This window comes from Buceros rhinoceros, unplaced genomic scaffold (assembly GCF_000710305.1).
Source record: "Buceros rhinoceros silvestris isolate BGI_N320 unplaced genomic scaffold, ASM71030v1 scaffold20162, whole genome shotgun sequence".
Classification (NCBI taxonomy): Eukaryota; Metazoa; Chordata; class Aves; order Bucerotiformes; family Bucerotidae; genus Buceros; species Buceros rhinoceros.
The window spans coordinates 125,790-140,049 of record NW_010397443.1 but is presented as its reverse complement, the minus strand read 5'-3'; the positions used below and the strand labels follow the sequence as shown (position 1 = coordinate 140,049).

The 14,260-nt window shown below is 42.2% G+C and overlaps 1 protein-coding gene across 1 annotated transcript in view; it reads left to right on the top strand.

The window, feature by feature from the left end:
- Positions 1-2,194: 2,194 nt before the first annotated feature.
- Positions 2,195-14,260, top strand: part of GUCY1A2 (guanylate cyclase 1, soluble, alpha 2) — a 117,973-nt gene continuing 105,907 nt past the window's right edge. The window contains exons 1-2 of the mRNA XM_010146270.1: positions 2,195-2,243; positions 2,370-3,088. Of these exons, the coding sequence (XP_010144572.1) occupies positions 2,195-2,243; positions 2,370-3,088 (768 nt within the window). The remainder of the gene's footprint in view (positions 2,244-2,369; positions 3,089-14,260) is intronic.

Sequence of the window (14,260 nt, the reverse complement as noted above, 5' to 3'; positions counted from 1 at the left end):
GCCAGGTCCTTGACCTGAATTGCTTAGTGTAATTCCTGTTGCTTGGAGTCAGTAAGCTGCATCCAGATTGAACAGCCAGTCCTCCAGGGCAGATGACAAGACCCGTCTAAGACAGGCATTAAAACCTTAGGCTGAGTATTAAGATACAGCTGCCGTTAACGGCTTACACGGGTAGCGGTGAAGTACACAAGTGATCAGTTCTGCTCACTTCTACTTTCTTCTAAAGTTGCTCACAGGTCAGCGTACAGAACCATGAGATGTTTAAGTATGCATATGTGTTTGTGTCTACCTATGGATATCATCATTTCTTAGCTCCTTGCTGTTAATGTCCGGTTACGACGATGTTGTTGGTATGGGTTAGAATTTAATTCTTTTTGCGTTATAGCGAGTATTTTTATGGCAGATACCACACTACTGTGTTATGCAGACGTTGTAGTAATGAGTCAGGAACTGGCACGCTGTCCTCTGAGTCAGGATATTAGGGGGCATTGTGTACCAGAGGTACTTTCTTTTGGCTTAGCTGCAGATCTGACCATCTGTGGTCATAAAAGATCCTGGGAATATTTTTGTAACAACCTTGTTTAGTGACCGAATTTGATTATGAGTAATGGCATTTGAACGAACTTTCCCAAATTATTACTATTACTTCTTTTATAAAATATGCTTCGTCACGTTGTCCTGTTGCCCTGTTTGTACATGCAATTTTATGCATATTAATCTGCTGTTAATCATGTCAAAGGTCCAAACAGAACCATCGTTGCAGGTAGTTTGCAAAGCTGTGGAATGCTCAGATGCCTTGTGAATATTGATCGTTGAATACCAACCTGCCTCTGCCTGTGAGCGCACGTAGTTCAGACTTTCTCTTGAGATGATCAAAGGTTGTCGCCTGCAAACAACAGATGCGTGACTTCTTCTGTCCGCTGTTATACCTCTTAGGCATGGAAGTCACTAACCATGCTGTTCCAAATTTAAAAGCCTACAGGCAATCTAAACAAACGATGAGAAGCGCAGTGAGCCGCCGGGATCTTATCAATAGTATCAAGCATGCTGAATACATATTAAAATAAAGGGTCTGTTGTGCCCATAGGAAATAAATAACTGCCCTTCATTTCTGTTAGCATTGAAGATGAATCTTAAGGTGGTTGACTAGTTGATTGAAACGTGTTTTTGTTTGATTTGAATACACTGAAGGAACTATGTTGTTAATTCCTGTATTAATTTCCTTTGAAAACTCTTGATGGATATTTGTAATTCATGTACAGCCGATTCATACTTCTTTTTCTTCTGTTACAGCTTAGAACAATTCCGACATATAGGATTAACTTTTTAACTCTATTATGTGATACAGGGATTATATACAAATGAAATTTAACAGCATGTCTTCCCTACAATAAGACAGGAAAATGTTTAAAAACCATATCAAAATTAATTTTTCTAGGTTATCCTTAAAATGTTAAATAACAAACTGGAGTAGCCTTTGATACATATTTGTACCAGCGTCTTCCAGCACTGATTTTTTTTTCATTCCTTCAGCGATACCAGGCTTATCGCCTCTGTAAATCAAAACCTTTTGAATTTCTGTGATGCAGACTTGAAGTGACATTGTGAGATATCACAGAGCTTTCCTATCTAGTAGAAGTTTAGATTGCTCTAAGAGGGCAGGGTTTTTTTTCAAGATGGGTGAGTCTGGAAGCCTAAAATGGAAAGGCTTTGCTTTCCTTTGAGAGCAACAAAAAAAGAAGTAATTATTCCTTTGTATCATCTGGCAGCGCACAATAGCTAGAATGAGAAAAGTATTTTGTCTGAAAAAACCCTCCAGACTCACAACCCTCCTCCTCAGCTCCTGAAGTGTCACCTGATGCTGGGCTTTACATTGCTTATTGAAAGCCCAAGGCCTGCCTTTGATTCCCAGTAGCTTGCTCACCAAGCTGGTGAGAGCTGGATCCCTCCCAGAGGCAGTGGACAGAGGGGCTGTAAACGCAGAAGCTTCGTCTGTGGCTAGGTCAGCAGTGGAAAGGATGCACCCATGGCTGGCTGCATTCCCACAGCGGATTGCGTGGGACGTGCTTAAGTTCAGGGAAATGATAATGTATCCTGTCATCCAGCAGGCAAGAGGAGACAGGCCAGGGTAAATACCAAGTAGCTGGCTGGGACAGTGAGCTGAAAGCATGAGGACTCAAAAAGACAGGCAAAAATGGCTCCTAGGGTTATTCCAACCACCAGAGAAAACAGAAGTCCTAGGGGTAAGTATCTGGGGAAAAGGCCGCTCTCGCTGACTTGGAAAAATACTAGGCAAGTAGAGAACAAAGAGAAAATGTGACACAGTAGCAATACTATGTTTTTGATATCAGTGTCTCATTGTCCTGTAGGTTTGAAGTTTGAGGAAATGCAAGAAAAGTTTGGGGAGGAATTCTTCAATATCTGCTTTGATGAGAATGAAAGAGTTCTTCGAGCTGTAGGTGGGACCCTTCAAGACTTCTTCAATGGCTTTGATGCTTTGCTGGAGCACATTAGAACTTCATTTGGAAGACAGGCCACCCTGGAATCTCCTTCTTTCCTATGCAAAGAGCTCCCTGAAGGCAATCTCATGCTTCATTACTTTCACCCACATCAGATTGTGGGATTTGCAATGATGGGAATGATAAAAGCAGCAGCAAAGAAGATTTACCACTTGGAAGTGGAAGTAGAACAGGTCACTAATGATAAGTTGTGTTCAGAGGGAACAAACCCAGGTAACTGCGGTTGTCTGACTTTCCTTATCAAGGAGCGTGAAAATGCAAATATCACAAAAGCACTTCCACCAGGAACTTCCCAGTCCCCCTTAGACCTGAGGATTAGCATCAGCACCTTCTGCAGAGCTTTCCCCTTTCACCTGATGTTTGATCCAAACATGCTCGTCCTCCAGCTTGGAGAAGGTCTTAGGAAGCAGCTCAGATGTGACACTCATAAAACGCTGAAATTCCAAGACTGCTTCGACATAGTTTCTCCTAAAATCAGTGCCACATTTGAACGAGTTCTCCTGAGATTATCTACTCCCTTCGTCATTCGGACCAAAATTGAGGATTCTGGCTCTGAAAATAAAGATAAGGTAAGAATGTTAATTTGGTGTATTTATTTGCAATGGGAGAGGGTTGTTGATTCAGAGAGAAGCAGCTCGAGTCCTGGGTCCTCTGGGATGCTCGCTTATGCCTTGAGAACAGGGGTAACGTGGTATTCCCCAGCCGAGTGAATATTTTCCTAAATGATTTATATGCTTGTTGTGTGACGTTGCAGCAAATTGTGACGTTGCCGTTCAGAAAATTCTGTGCTGTGGGATTGACTCAAAAAGGTGAGGCATTTTACAGAATGCCCATAGCTAATCCTTAATTTCACTCCAGTCGTATTCTGATAACGTTAATAGTTATTAAGCCGTTTGCTAGGGAATAGCTTTCAGTATGTTTTCTGACAGACTCTCACTGCAGGGTTCACACTGCCACTATTTCCCTGTTTTGAAAGGCTGCTTCTTTCTGTGTCTCTTCGATTTTCTCGCCCTGTGCTCAAGGGAACCAGAGCTGTAAGTGGTACCAGGTATCACTTGCGCTTGTTTTGATGCTTCCCCGTCATTTAAACAGGCAGTTGTTCTCCTACACTGCCCCTTCCCTCAGGGTTTTAGGAGAGAGCTGCCTTAACTAGTGAGCCCTGTACTGAGTTCAGCGCATCCCAGGTGAGTTAGGTGAGAACATGTCTTCTGGAGCAGATCTCTCCAAAGGCCGGATGAAGTTTGTCTCGTTGCATATTCCTGAATTATGGGAGAGTTTTTTGGTGTGACATTGGGTTCCAGCTTTATGCACAAAAGTACTTAATGCTGAAATTGAAAGCCTGTGTGTGGGTGCCCTGGGAATACTGCTGCCCTAGGTGAAGAAATTAATGATTTTCAGGGTTTTTAAGAGATAGCACCCAAGAAGAGTCAATCTCAATCTGGATACGTAGGCACTTAAGTTCTGCCTCTGGGTTTCACATACACAGTTTAGGTGATCTGGGTATAGCTTGAGAAACTCCAGCTCTGTTTTGCTACTTAGACTGGGCCAGCGTTTCAGAAGGACTCCTGTGGTAACTGCATATCGGGTTCTGGGTTGTTTTCAAAATATACCCACTTCTGACAGCAGCGAGGTTTCCAGCTGCCCTTTGGCACCAATAAACATGTTTCTGCTGCATTTTCCCCTAGAAACAACATGTTCCCCCAAGAGAAGCAAACTAGTGCTTCCTATTTTGCGTGACTTAATGTAATTCAACCTATTTAAAACCGAAAGAGAGTCTATTTGTCAGAATCTTTCTTCAGAGTAACCTTAGCCTTTAATTATGAAATGGAAACATGCGAGAAGTGTGGAGGTGTTGGCTCTGAGCTACCTTTGAGCACATTCGTGTCTCTTTTGATTGAGGCTTGTGCTGTGCCCGCAGCCTACCCATCCTTCTCGGGTGCCTTCCCCTGCTCTGGGATAGAGTCACAGCCCTTTGACCATCTTCTGCTCTTCACGAATCTGCTGTACATCACTCTGTAGAGGAAGAAGGTTTTGATGGAGGTGTGTGTGTGGGGCTTTTAAAACTTTTAACCTATCTAATTACAGGTTAAGCAAACAAAACATTCTGTTACCTGGGTGGGTTTCATACACCTGTGGCGTGATCATAGGAGAGGCAGCAGGGAGTGGAGCTCGCTGGAGACAGGTTTAGCAGCCAGTTTGGGAAGCAACTCTGATTTCAAAAGCTTGCTCAAAAGCACCATCCAGCCATGCAGCTCAGAGCGCGTCCTTGCGTCAGTGCTGTGTTTGTGCCATGTGTCAATACAGGGGGTAATGAATCGAGTCAGTGGTGGACCCAGCAGAGTTAGACCCTGAACAACAAGTGTCAGCACTGGCACCGTAGTAGCAGTTCAGATTTTCTTGAGATGCAGGTGAAAGGGAATGAAGGTAACGGAAATCCTTTGTTTGCCAGCAGTTAGAAGAAAAATTGTGTCTCGAACAGTAAGGCATAAATGAGAGAGCAAAGGGTGATGATGGGGTGCAGGGGACCTAAGGTAAATGTTTGGCTGCAGGTGTGGGCATTAATTTGAGAATGTCAGTTTAGCTGAAGAGGCGCTTTCTTCTGACTCACCTGTTTTATAATTACTTTCCAGAAGCTTCTGTTTGTGAGTAGTTAAACAAAGCCTTGTGCATAGTTATACACAGGTCAGAATGCGATGCCAGATAATCCCTTTTTTACCAAAATGAAAGGCTGCACAGACTCAGAGGTTGCAGTTTTCTTGCTTACGTAGATTTTGAGGAATGACATGGCAATACTCTAATATGTCCTGGATGAAAAAAGTAGACTGAGCCTCGGTAACTGTATTATTTTCCCAGAGATCGTATCACTCACGTAGCTCATTTTGGAATTCTTTTCAGTTTGCCAGTTTGGAAGTTGAATATTGGACAGGTACATCAGTGGCCGTAAGCGTGACCCCACTTAAAAGCTGGCAGCAACTAACTTAGGTTATTTCCCTATTTCTCTGTCACACACCTCTATTCAGTTCATACTGGTGTTGCACCCCACTTAATTTTTTTACAAAAATCTGTCTCTGCAATAGCCTCAACACTTTTCAGACTTGGTTATTTTAAATGGCAGTTGAAGGGATGTGACCCAGACAATGCTGCGGTTCTGAAGCTGTTCAGAAGTCTCAGCGGTTCCTCGAGAAATAAAAAATGTTCTAAAAGACATTGTGATGAACAGAGGACCTTTCAGTTTCCTTCAAAGCACTTTTATCTTAATTTCAATACACAAATTAGAACTTTTTTCAGGCTTGCAGTGAGAAAGACAGAATAGTAAAACAGTTTGTTATTTAGTCCTGACACCAGCTCTGTGTTCAGATGAAAGCCAGTCACAAATCATGGCTTTTCCCTAAGTCAGCACCCAGAAGCAAATTAAAAAAAAACACCTGTGCTCACTTTCAGGATGCTTAGTGCTTGTCCCAGTTATGCAAAGGCTCATTTCTGTGCTTTGATTTACTGGGATTTGAATTTGGAATAAATGACCTGGCTTTATCACACTACCCTAAATTTCTGAGGTAGGGCCTGTAAGGTCTGGGTGATGGGTAGCGCTTCCTGCGGAGCTCTGCGTGCACCTTTGCCAAAGCTCAGCCTCATGCATCCATGCATCAGTATCTCAGCAAAGTTTTGTTAATTTGCTAAGTCACCCCCTGTGCCTTGGAGCTCTGAGCATCCCGTTGTTGTAGGGAGCAAATACATGGACTCTATAGCTTTAATCCCAATTTTCAAAGCCATCTGTACTCCTGGGATGTAATTGTAATGGTTTGATGTTTACTTGGCTGATATGTCTCTGTTACACATGAGCATCACAAAATTTATTCTGCAAAGCAGTAAGCAATTGTATAAATTTATTAGGTCAGCAGTCTCACTGACTTCACCTGAGCTTACCATAAGTTTGCCACTAAACACACTTGTAAGTCTGTGGAGAAGAAGAACCAAATAGTACAAACTAATCCAGAATAAGACAGGATGTGACAGTTTGCTTCCATCCTTCCTTCCTTCCTTCCCTCCTTCCATTTTATTTTCTGCACTGATCAAGTTATCCACACTGATACTTCGGGGTTTTCCTGATTAGTCTGCACATTCAAAATGGTCTGTATGAACAATTATGACCATCTTTATATCGAGTTTCCTAGTGTGCATTCTGCTCTTTAGATGTGTGAAAGCTGAATTTCATCGGACTCTTGAGGTTTCCAGTTTTCCCATGCAGCTAAATTCTTGTTATGGTTTGTTGTTTACAGTATGGTAGTACTCAAATGCTGAAGGGAGTATGAGGGCCCTCTTCCTCTACTTCTGTTGTTTTTCACATTTCACACTGCTTTTTATTCCTGGGGGGTTTTTTTGTGTGTGTTTAACTGAAGAGCTTCACTTGCATTCAATCAGATTTCCCAAGTTTTGTGTATTATTCCAGAGTAACAAGATGACAAATATCACTATTTCACCTCTCTAAGGAAACTCATTCCACACCTCTCTCTCTGTGAGCAATTATTTATTTCAACCATCAAAAATACATTTATTGTATTATTAACCATTTGAGATCGATTGCTTATGGCTTCACACATGGTTAATACAACCGAACTCTACAAGAGTTTAATGAAAGTTAGTGGAGTCACATATGGAATATGATATAATTTAAATTGAGAAGACTGGGTCCGAGCTTGTCTGCCGGAGTGATGTGAAGTCCCTGTCAAGCCCATTTGCTGAGGTTTCCTTTCCATGAAGGTGCTGGCATGCGAGAGCTGATGGTTGCGCACTGCCATGCAGGAGGACGAGGGCTGCCGCCTTCTAGGCAGCCCCACGTCCTTGGTGGTGGGTCCTCCTGGCCGAGCAGCCGTCTGGGAAGCACCACTCACTCCCTCCCTGGCAGCACCTCTAGGTGTTTGTGCAAAGCAGAGGAGGAGTTTGCACACAAGGCTCTCCCTGTGCGGAGAGCGTGTGACATGAGTGTTTCAGTGTTTTACTTGTGAGCACTGCCCTACTTAGACAGGCAAGGTATTAACGTTGCTGTCCCCAATCTGAGCTCCTGCAGGACTTCCACTGTCATGCTTTTCCAGTAGAAGTCACTTCCTCTCCCCATGGGTCACTGCCGTTTTTAAGGCAGGTAGATCGTCTTTTACTATGTCTCTTGGCATATGCATCGTTGCTTTCACAGAGCTCCCCCATGGATAGTACCTGATTCTGCAGCCTCAAGAACTTTGGCGTTTTTAAGCAGCCCAATAACTTCTCCCTCACCTTAATGGTGAGACCTTGCATGAATCTTCCTTTTAATTGACATTCCAACTTTTCATTGAAAGTGCACCATAGGAATTTTCCACTTTGTCTTTTTGTGCAGAGAACAAGGCAGATGCAGCCCAGTACTAAGTTGAACACGGAGCATGAGTGCAGGTGGTCTGCCCTCCTACCATTTCTTGACCAGACAAGGGCTGGAAGCTCCTGATAGGTGCTTCCTGAGTGCGTTTTCTGACTATACTAATGAACAAGGCCATCTGTGACATGATGTAAAGACTCGCCTCCTTGACAGTACAGTGGGATGGCTTCAGCTGCTTCACTTTTTGGGTGAATGAAAAGGCAAGGACCAACTCTCCTGGTTTTCCTCTCCTTGTTAATGTCCTCCTCATGTGCCACTCATGTGCCATCAGCAGGCAGATCGAGAGGAGACTGGGCAGGGACCCGCTGCATCCCCGGGGCCTCGACCCAGATCCAGTCCTCTTGGAGCAGGGATTGACAGGATGAGCCCTGCCAGCACTGGTTTGTGGATGCCTTTCTAAAATTGTGACTTGCATGCAGTTGGCAAGAAAGTTGAGAGTGAATCATGAAAGAAGTTATCTGGTTCGCTGCCAGATACTGTGCAGCTGTATTTTCCTTGTGCTACTGCTCTCCTGTTCAGACTAATGGCCCTTTTCCACCTTTGAAATAAATCATTTTTGTAAGATACTCACTGGCCTTTGACTTACTGTTAGGCATGCAAACACTTTAATTTGGAGAACTTGTCAAAGAGTAAAGCTGGCACCTCAAACTGCAATACTGAAGGGCCCCAGAATTTTTCTGGTGGAATGCATTCTCTTTGAATGTGTCATTTTTTAAAACCACAACTTCCCCAGGAGACTGGTGAAATGCGTTCTGGAAAGTAGTTTTATTGTGTTAAAATGTTCTGTTCAATAATTTTTGGATATAAAACACTTTTTATTAGGAAAAGGTTTTACATTAGAAATTATAAGACAACATTTAAAATAGGAAACATTGGATTTGACAAAAAGAATAATTTGAAAATTTTATATTGGAAGAAGTTTCAAATACCGCATATAATTCAGATTTTCAAGAAACACCAACTGTGCAGCAACTGGACACCAACTGTCCAGCAAAATGGTAGCATCAGCTTTTTATAGCTCTCCTGATTGTGCAGGCTCTCTGAGACAGTGCCTCATCTGTTGTCAGTGGGGAAGAGAGTTTGTGGTAGATGAGCTAGATAGCACCAGCAAGAATTTGTCCCACTGAACCAATTTAGATAAATGCATAATAAATAAACCAGTCCAGATCCGAGATTAAAAAATCTCTATCAGGAAAGTTAGATTAGAAGTGTATAGATAAACATACAGTGAATGAGTAGGTTTTTTTAAATGCTGAGTAATAAACAACTGTTCATTTTAAAATGTAGGCTGCTTCAGTGAAAGCCAGTGGGAATTTCCCTGTTCATGTACCTTGTTTTGTTTAACTGCCAAGTTATTAATCTAGTCCTTCTTCCATCGTATAAGGAAGTGCCAGGTTTAGGTCAAATGTTTCCTTTCAGTCACTCATCTGTGTGCTTGCCTTGTGTGATCAGATCAGAAATCCATCTAGTCCAGCACGGGGAGTCTCACAGTGACCAAGAGACAGTGAAAAACGTAAGAAAAAGTTTAAGCCCGCAGTGCTCTTTTCTGTACTATACGCTTTCAGCTCTCCCAGGATGAAAGTGCATCCTCTTATACTGGCATCCAGGATGTGGCACCTGATAGCCTCTCCAGGACCATTCCTCCATCATTTTCTCCAACACCTTTTGAACCAGGGGAAGTTCATGCTGTCAGCTTCTGTGGCATCCTGCAGATGTAAGATCCTCTGTTACTAGAAACTGTGAAGATGAGACCTCTCTGGCTGGTGGCCACTTTCGGCCACTTTCAGCCAGGTCTGCAGGGACATCGCGTGCAGAATAAGCTGTTTCCCCACTGCTTCGGCAAAGCGCTTGCCCGTTGTGTTTGTTGACCATTGGAAACTGTATGAAAATAACACTTTTTAAAATCCAGAAGGTACATTGTCCTCTTTTTTATACTGAGAATCTATTCTTTATCCACTACTTTTAATTTCTTTTCTGGACCAACTGAATGAAATGAGCAGTCCTGACACTGGCAGACCAATTTAAAACCCACCACACACAATCTTGAAGCGTTTTGCTTTTGCTCTGGAGCTATGTTGTAGCTCTTCTCCTAATGCAATTCAAATGAAGTGGCCTGAAAGTCATTCTAGCATGAGGGACATCTGTCATTTATGATCTAGGAATTCTAATTTTTCCCAGAGCTGATTCATTTGTAGTCAATCAGCCTTTGGCACTAAGCTCCCATCACTCTGCATGCTCCTGGAGCTCTCAGAATTAAATTGTGTCTTCTGTTTCTGCTAAAGCTAATGTCCCACCCGTTTGCTTGTCAAAATGTGTTTGGACTTTGATGGTTCTCAAGACAAATTGGATTGGCTGGCTTGACTGCTTCTAGGGATTGTGATGGGTTATACGAGACAATAGATGACATGACTTTCTTATCTCACTAGTGGTTGTGCATTAGAGAACTTCAGTAACACCGTGAAAGTGGCCCAGAATTTTTAATATTTTTTCTTTAGACAGGCCAATGAAAATTGTCATTTAAAAAATATTTTCAGTGATGCGACTGAAGAAGTGCAACAATCTAAAGATAAAATACTCCCATGACTGTTGAGTCAAGTGGCTACTAAGACAATTTGACTCCACGGTGAACTCTCCTCTCTTATGATTTGTATGTTTTTTTTTATGATAAGGAGGCTGCTTGCACATGGAAATATCCAATTTCCTATTTGACTGAAAGGTTTTGAATGGGTTTCTAAATTATACTATGTCATAACCGGAACAAAAAAGTGTATTTCATTAATTTTTACATTACATAATGAGAATATTCAGGTACAATTCAGTTTGATTTTCAAGAATGCGTTTTTTTCTACCTCTCTCTTCTAGTGACTAAGATTAAGTATTGGTTACTCACAATCCATTTTTATTCTTTTCCTCATTTGCTCATGTGTGTTCTTCGGTGACTGTGCTTTTCACAGTGTCACTGTCCTCTAATCTGAATAGGCATGATGTCAATAAAAAGCCATTTTCCTTGAGGTGGTTGAATTCAGATAGGAGCATTCAGTCACTCTTTACCTTCCTCCCTCCTGTCCTGGCACTTGCAACTGGGCAAAGCACTTGGTCAAGCTCAGGCTTCCTTTCTGGGTCTCTGCAGAGGCTGAACTGGCCTTAGAAAGAAGAGGAAAAGCCTGAGAGTCTGCCAGTGGATGGAGTGGGCTTTGTGCATGAGCTCCCACAAGTGCATGAGTGGGAAGTCAGGGGCTCTGGGAACGTGTAGGTGTACCTCTGAGCAGAAACGCTTAGTTACTACTACCTGTGTTGTCAGCTTTCAGTTGCAAGCTCAGTTCTACCTGCCAAATGACAAAACCTTCTGCTAACCCTGTTCCTGAAGCTTGCTCCTTGCCCGAGAGCAAGCCTGAGTTACTCCAAGGTTGCTTGTAGAGTGACCAAAGAGCCCAGGGAGTGGGAAAGAAACTTTCCGCTTTTCCCCTCCACCTTAAATTTTGTCTTGAAACTTCAATTTAGGATCATAGGATTCTCTTCCTAGTTGGGTTTGAGTGTACCTGAGTAGCTGTAGACCAGTTTTTGGCTACTTGACTTGGGTTCTCCAATCCTGTCTCATAATATCTAGTCTTTTGAGTTCATATTGTCTTTGACAGCATGAATTGACGGCATTAATTTAGTCGTGCTCACTGTGCATCCATCTTGCCATGGCTTCTTCATGCCTTGTTTCCACAGAGGCAAAGCTTTGAAGCTCTGAAACTCTCCATGAAACAGGAACTTTGCTGATGTTTTGCTGGGCAGTGGATCTAGGCAGAACAGACAGCTGACAGCAAATTGCTTTGCCTGTGATTTGTACCTGGTTTTGACCCCTTTTATATTCTGGGAATGTAGCTGAATCAGACATCGTAAATTTTGTAGGTCGTAAGACTCAAATCAAAAGCAATATTACTATGAAATAACACCTAGCTTGTTTTTCTTATTAGGAATAATAAGCAGTAGTATGGAAGAGTAGAGATAATAGCGATTTACACTGCTGAGGATGGAGTCATCATTCCAGTGTCCAGCCTAGCCAGGCAGACCAGTGGTGGATAACTGTGTATTTGCTGATCTGGGATCACATCACCTGCGGGTTTTTAGGACGTGCTAAGACAGAAGGTATCTCAATATCCAGCATATCAGTTCTAGAAATTACATAAACCACAAAAGTGCTGCTCAGAGGGAACACAGGGATGTGTCGAGGTTCTTCTGCCTCTCTCCATCACAGGGAAAAAAATAGTCCAGAGTTTTGTAATGTGCTGTCTTGAGGATTCCTCAAGTTTTGTAGGTTGTCTCATTTGTTGTTTTTTTATAATAGGCCTTTTACAACTGTACTTTTTCACATTCACTCCAGCTACAACTATGATACATTTCCTTTTAAAAAGTACATAACACTCCCCTCCTATCATCATGACTAAAGAAAGTGAAATGAGTTAACTCATACAATAGTATTTATACTATTTGTTCCTGTCACTAACCTATGGCTTTTAGAAGTGAGAACTTAAAATGAGTATCTGGAAAGAGAATTAAATGTTCTTTTTCCACAGATCTGGGACAGGCCGAACAAATATTTTTCCTCCTGTATTGGTTCAAAATACAGAAAAACTACAGAATATTGGTTCAAAATAGAATAAACTTGTTCCTCATTGCACATTGCAAACAAAAGATAATCATTTGGTACTCTGACACCTCAGAAAGCGGTGAACATTTTAAAATTCAGTCATAGATGAAGACACGTTTAAATATTATTTTGAATGTTTTGGCCAATGTATATTCTACCTGCCTTGTGAGTTTTATGTGTTTTATGGTAGTGTTACTCTAGTTTCTTCTTTGTAAGAACTAGAATTGGTCTTCTTGTTCACACTGGGCAGCAGTTTCTTCTGTAATGGTTCTCACTCCCCTGTGGGACCACTAGCAGAGCAGTGTCCATGCGACTCTATAAATCAAGAGTCTAAACATATTCCAATTTTCATATCACCTTTCTTTTTCTTTCAAATTTTAGAGGTTAAATCCTTCTTGCCCTGCGCCTAGAAGGGCCTGTTATGAACATAGCATTTGATTTGCATCAATAAGGCTTTTAGCTATTAACTCCTATGTCCTTCCGACAGCATCTTCCTAGGAATATTCCAGTGGCTTTAGTGGATTGCTGTCATGACTGGAGTTTGTAGGGTCTGATTAGGTCATGTCCTGGTACTTCAGTCTAGTACTTACCTCCTCAAAGGCTGAACTGGTAGCACTAGAAACATCAGTTCTGATGACAATATATGTCTAGGGGATCCTCCTTATGGCAGTACAGGTAACATTATCAAAGTTTTAAAAGATGGCTTATACTGGCAGGTTACAAAGATAACTGCTTCTGAAAATTCATTAAATGAAAGCATAGAGCATAAAAATGTTTGGCCTGTGCTGTGTCTGGGAGAATGTGAAGAATGAGCCCGAATTAGCAAGAAATCTCTGAATAAATCCGTTCCTTAAGGAGGTCTCTTAATGGGCAAAGGTATTCAAATTGGCCCTCAGTCATGACTGTTGAAGGACCAATACCTCTGTCACAAAACAAAAGCCGTCATGCCCAATGGCTAGAGGAAGAAAGAAAAAACTGGGCAGACTAACTTCTTTCCCACTCGGTGTGTGATGGGGGTGGGCTCCTCTGCAACATCAGGGTCCATTCTCCTATGCTGGTTCTGTTTGAGAAGGGAGGTCAGTGATGCTGGGCCCCAGAATAGGCACAAGGTGTGAATCAGGCGCCTCAGTTATGGCCCCTCCTTCCAGTGATGCTGGGGATCTTTGCAGCTTAAATTAATCTTAATCGTTCCCCCCCATAAAGAGCGTTGGCTGATTTCTGTTGTCAAGCAGCTTCTCCTTATCTGCATGACTTCGCTTAGAAAGGGATGATATTAAAACTGATCTTATACAATAATGCACAGAGTGATTTCTTGTACTAGCGTAAAAATTCGGTGGGGGAAGTTCACTTTTGTCAGTGAATTGTAAATTAATTATATTTTAAGTGTTTAACTGAAATATTAAACAATTGTTGCATTTTGCTTGCGACACTCTGGGTGCTTTCTGCTTTGTTACCTCAAAGGCATCCAGCAGAGGGAAGATTTGAATGGATTAACAGAGCCTGGGGTTTATTCTTGGCTGTGCTTGCTGCGGCTCAGAGTCCTCTGCAGCGCAGCCTTTCAGATGACTGCCCCGTGAAGGTCCTTTCTGCCTCCATGGATGTTGCACCTGGTAAAAGTCAGGCAAAAGGAATGAAGAGATCCCCTATTCCCAGAGTTCTGTTATGCCAATAAAGAAGAAGCTACCCAGAAAAGATCGGAAG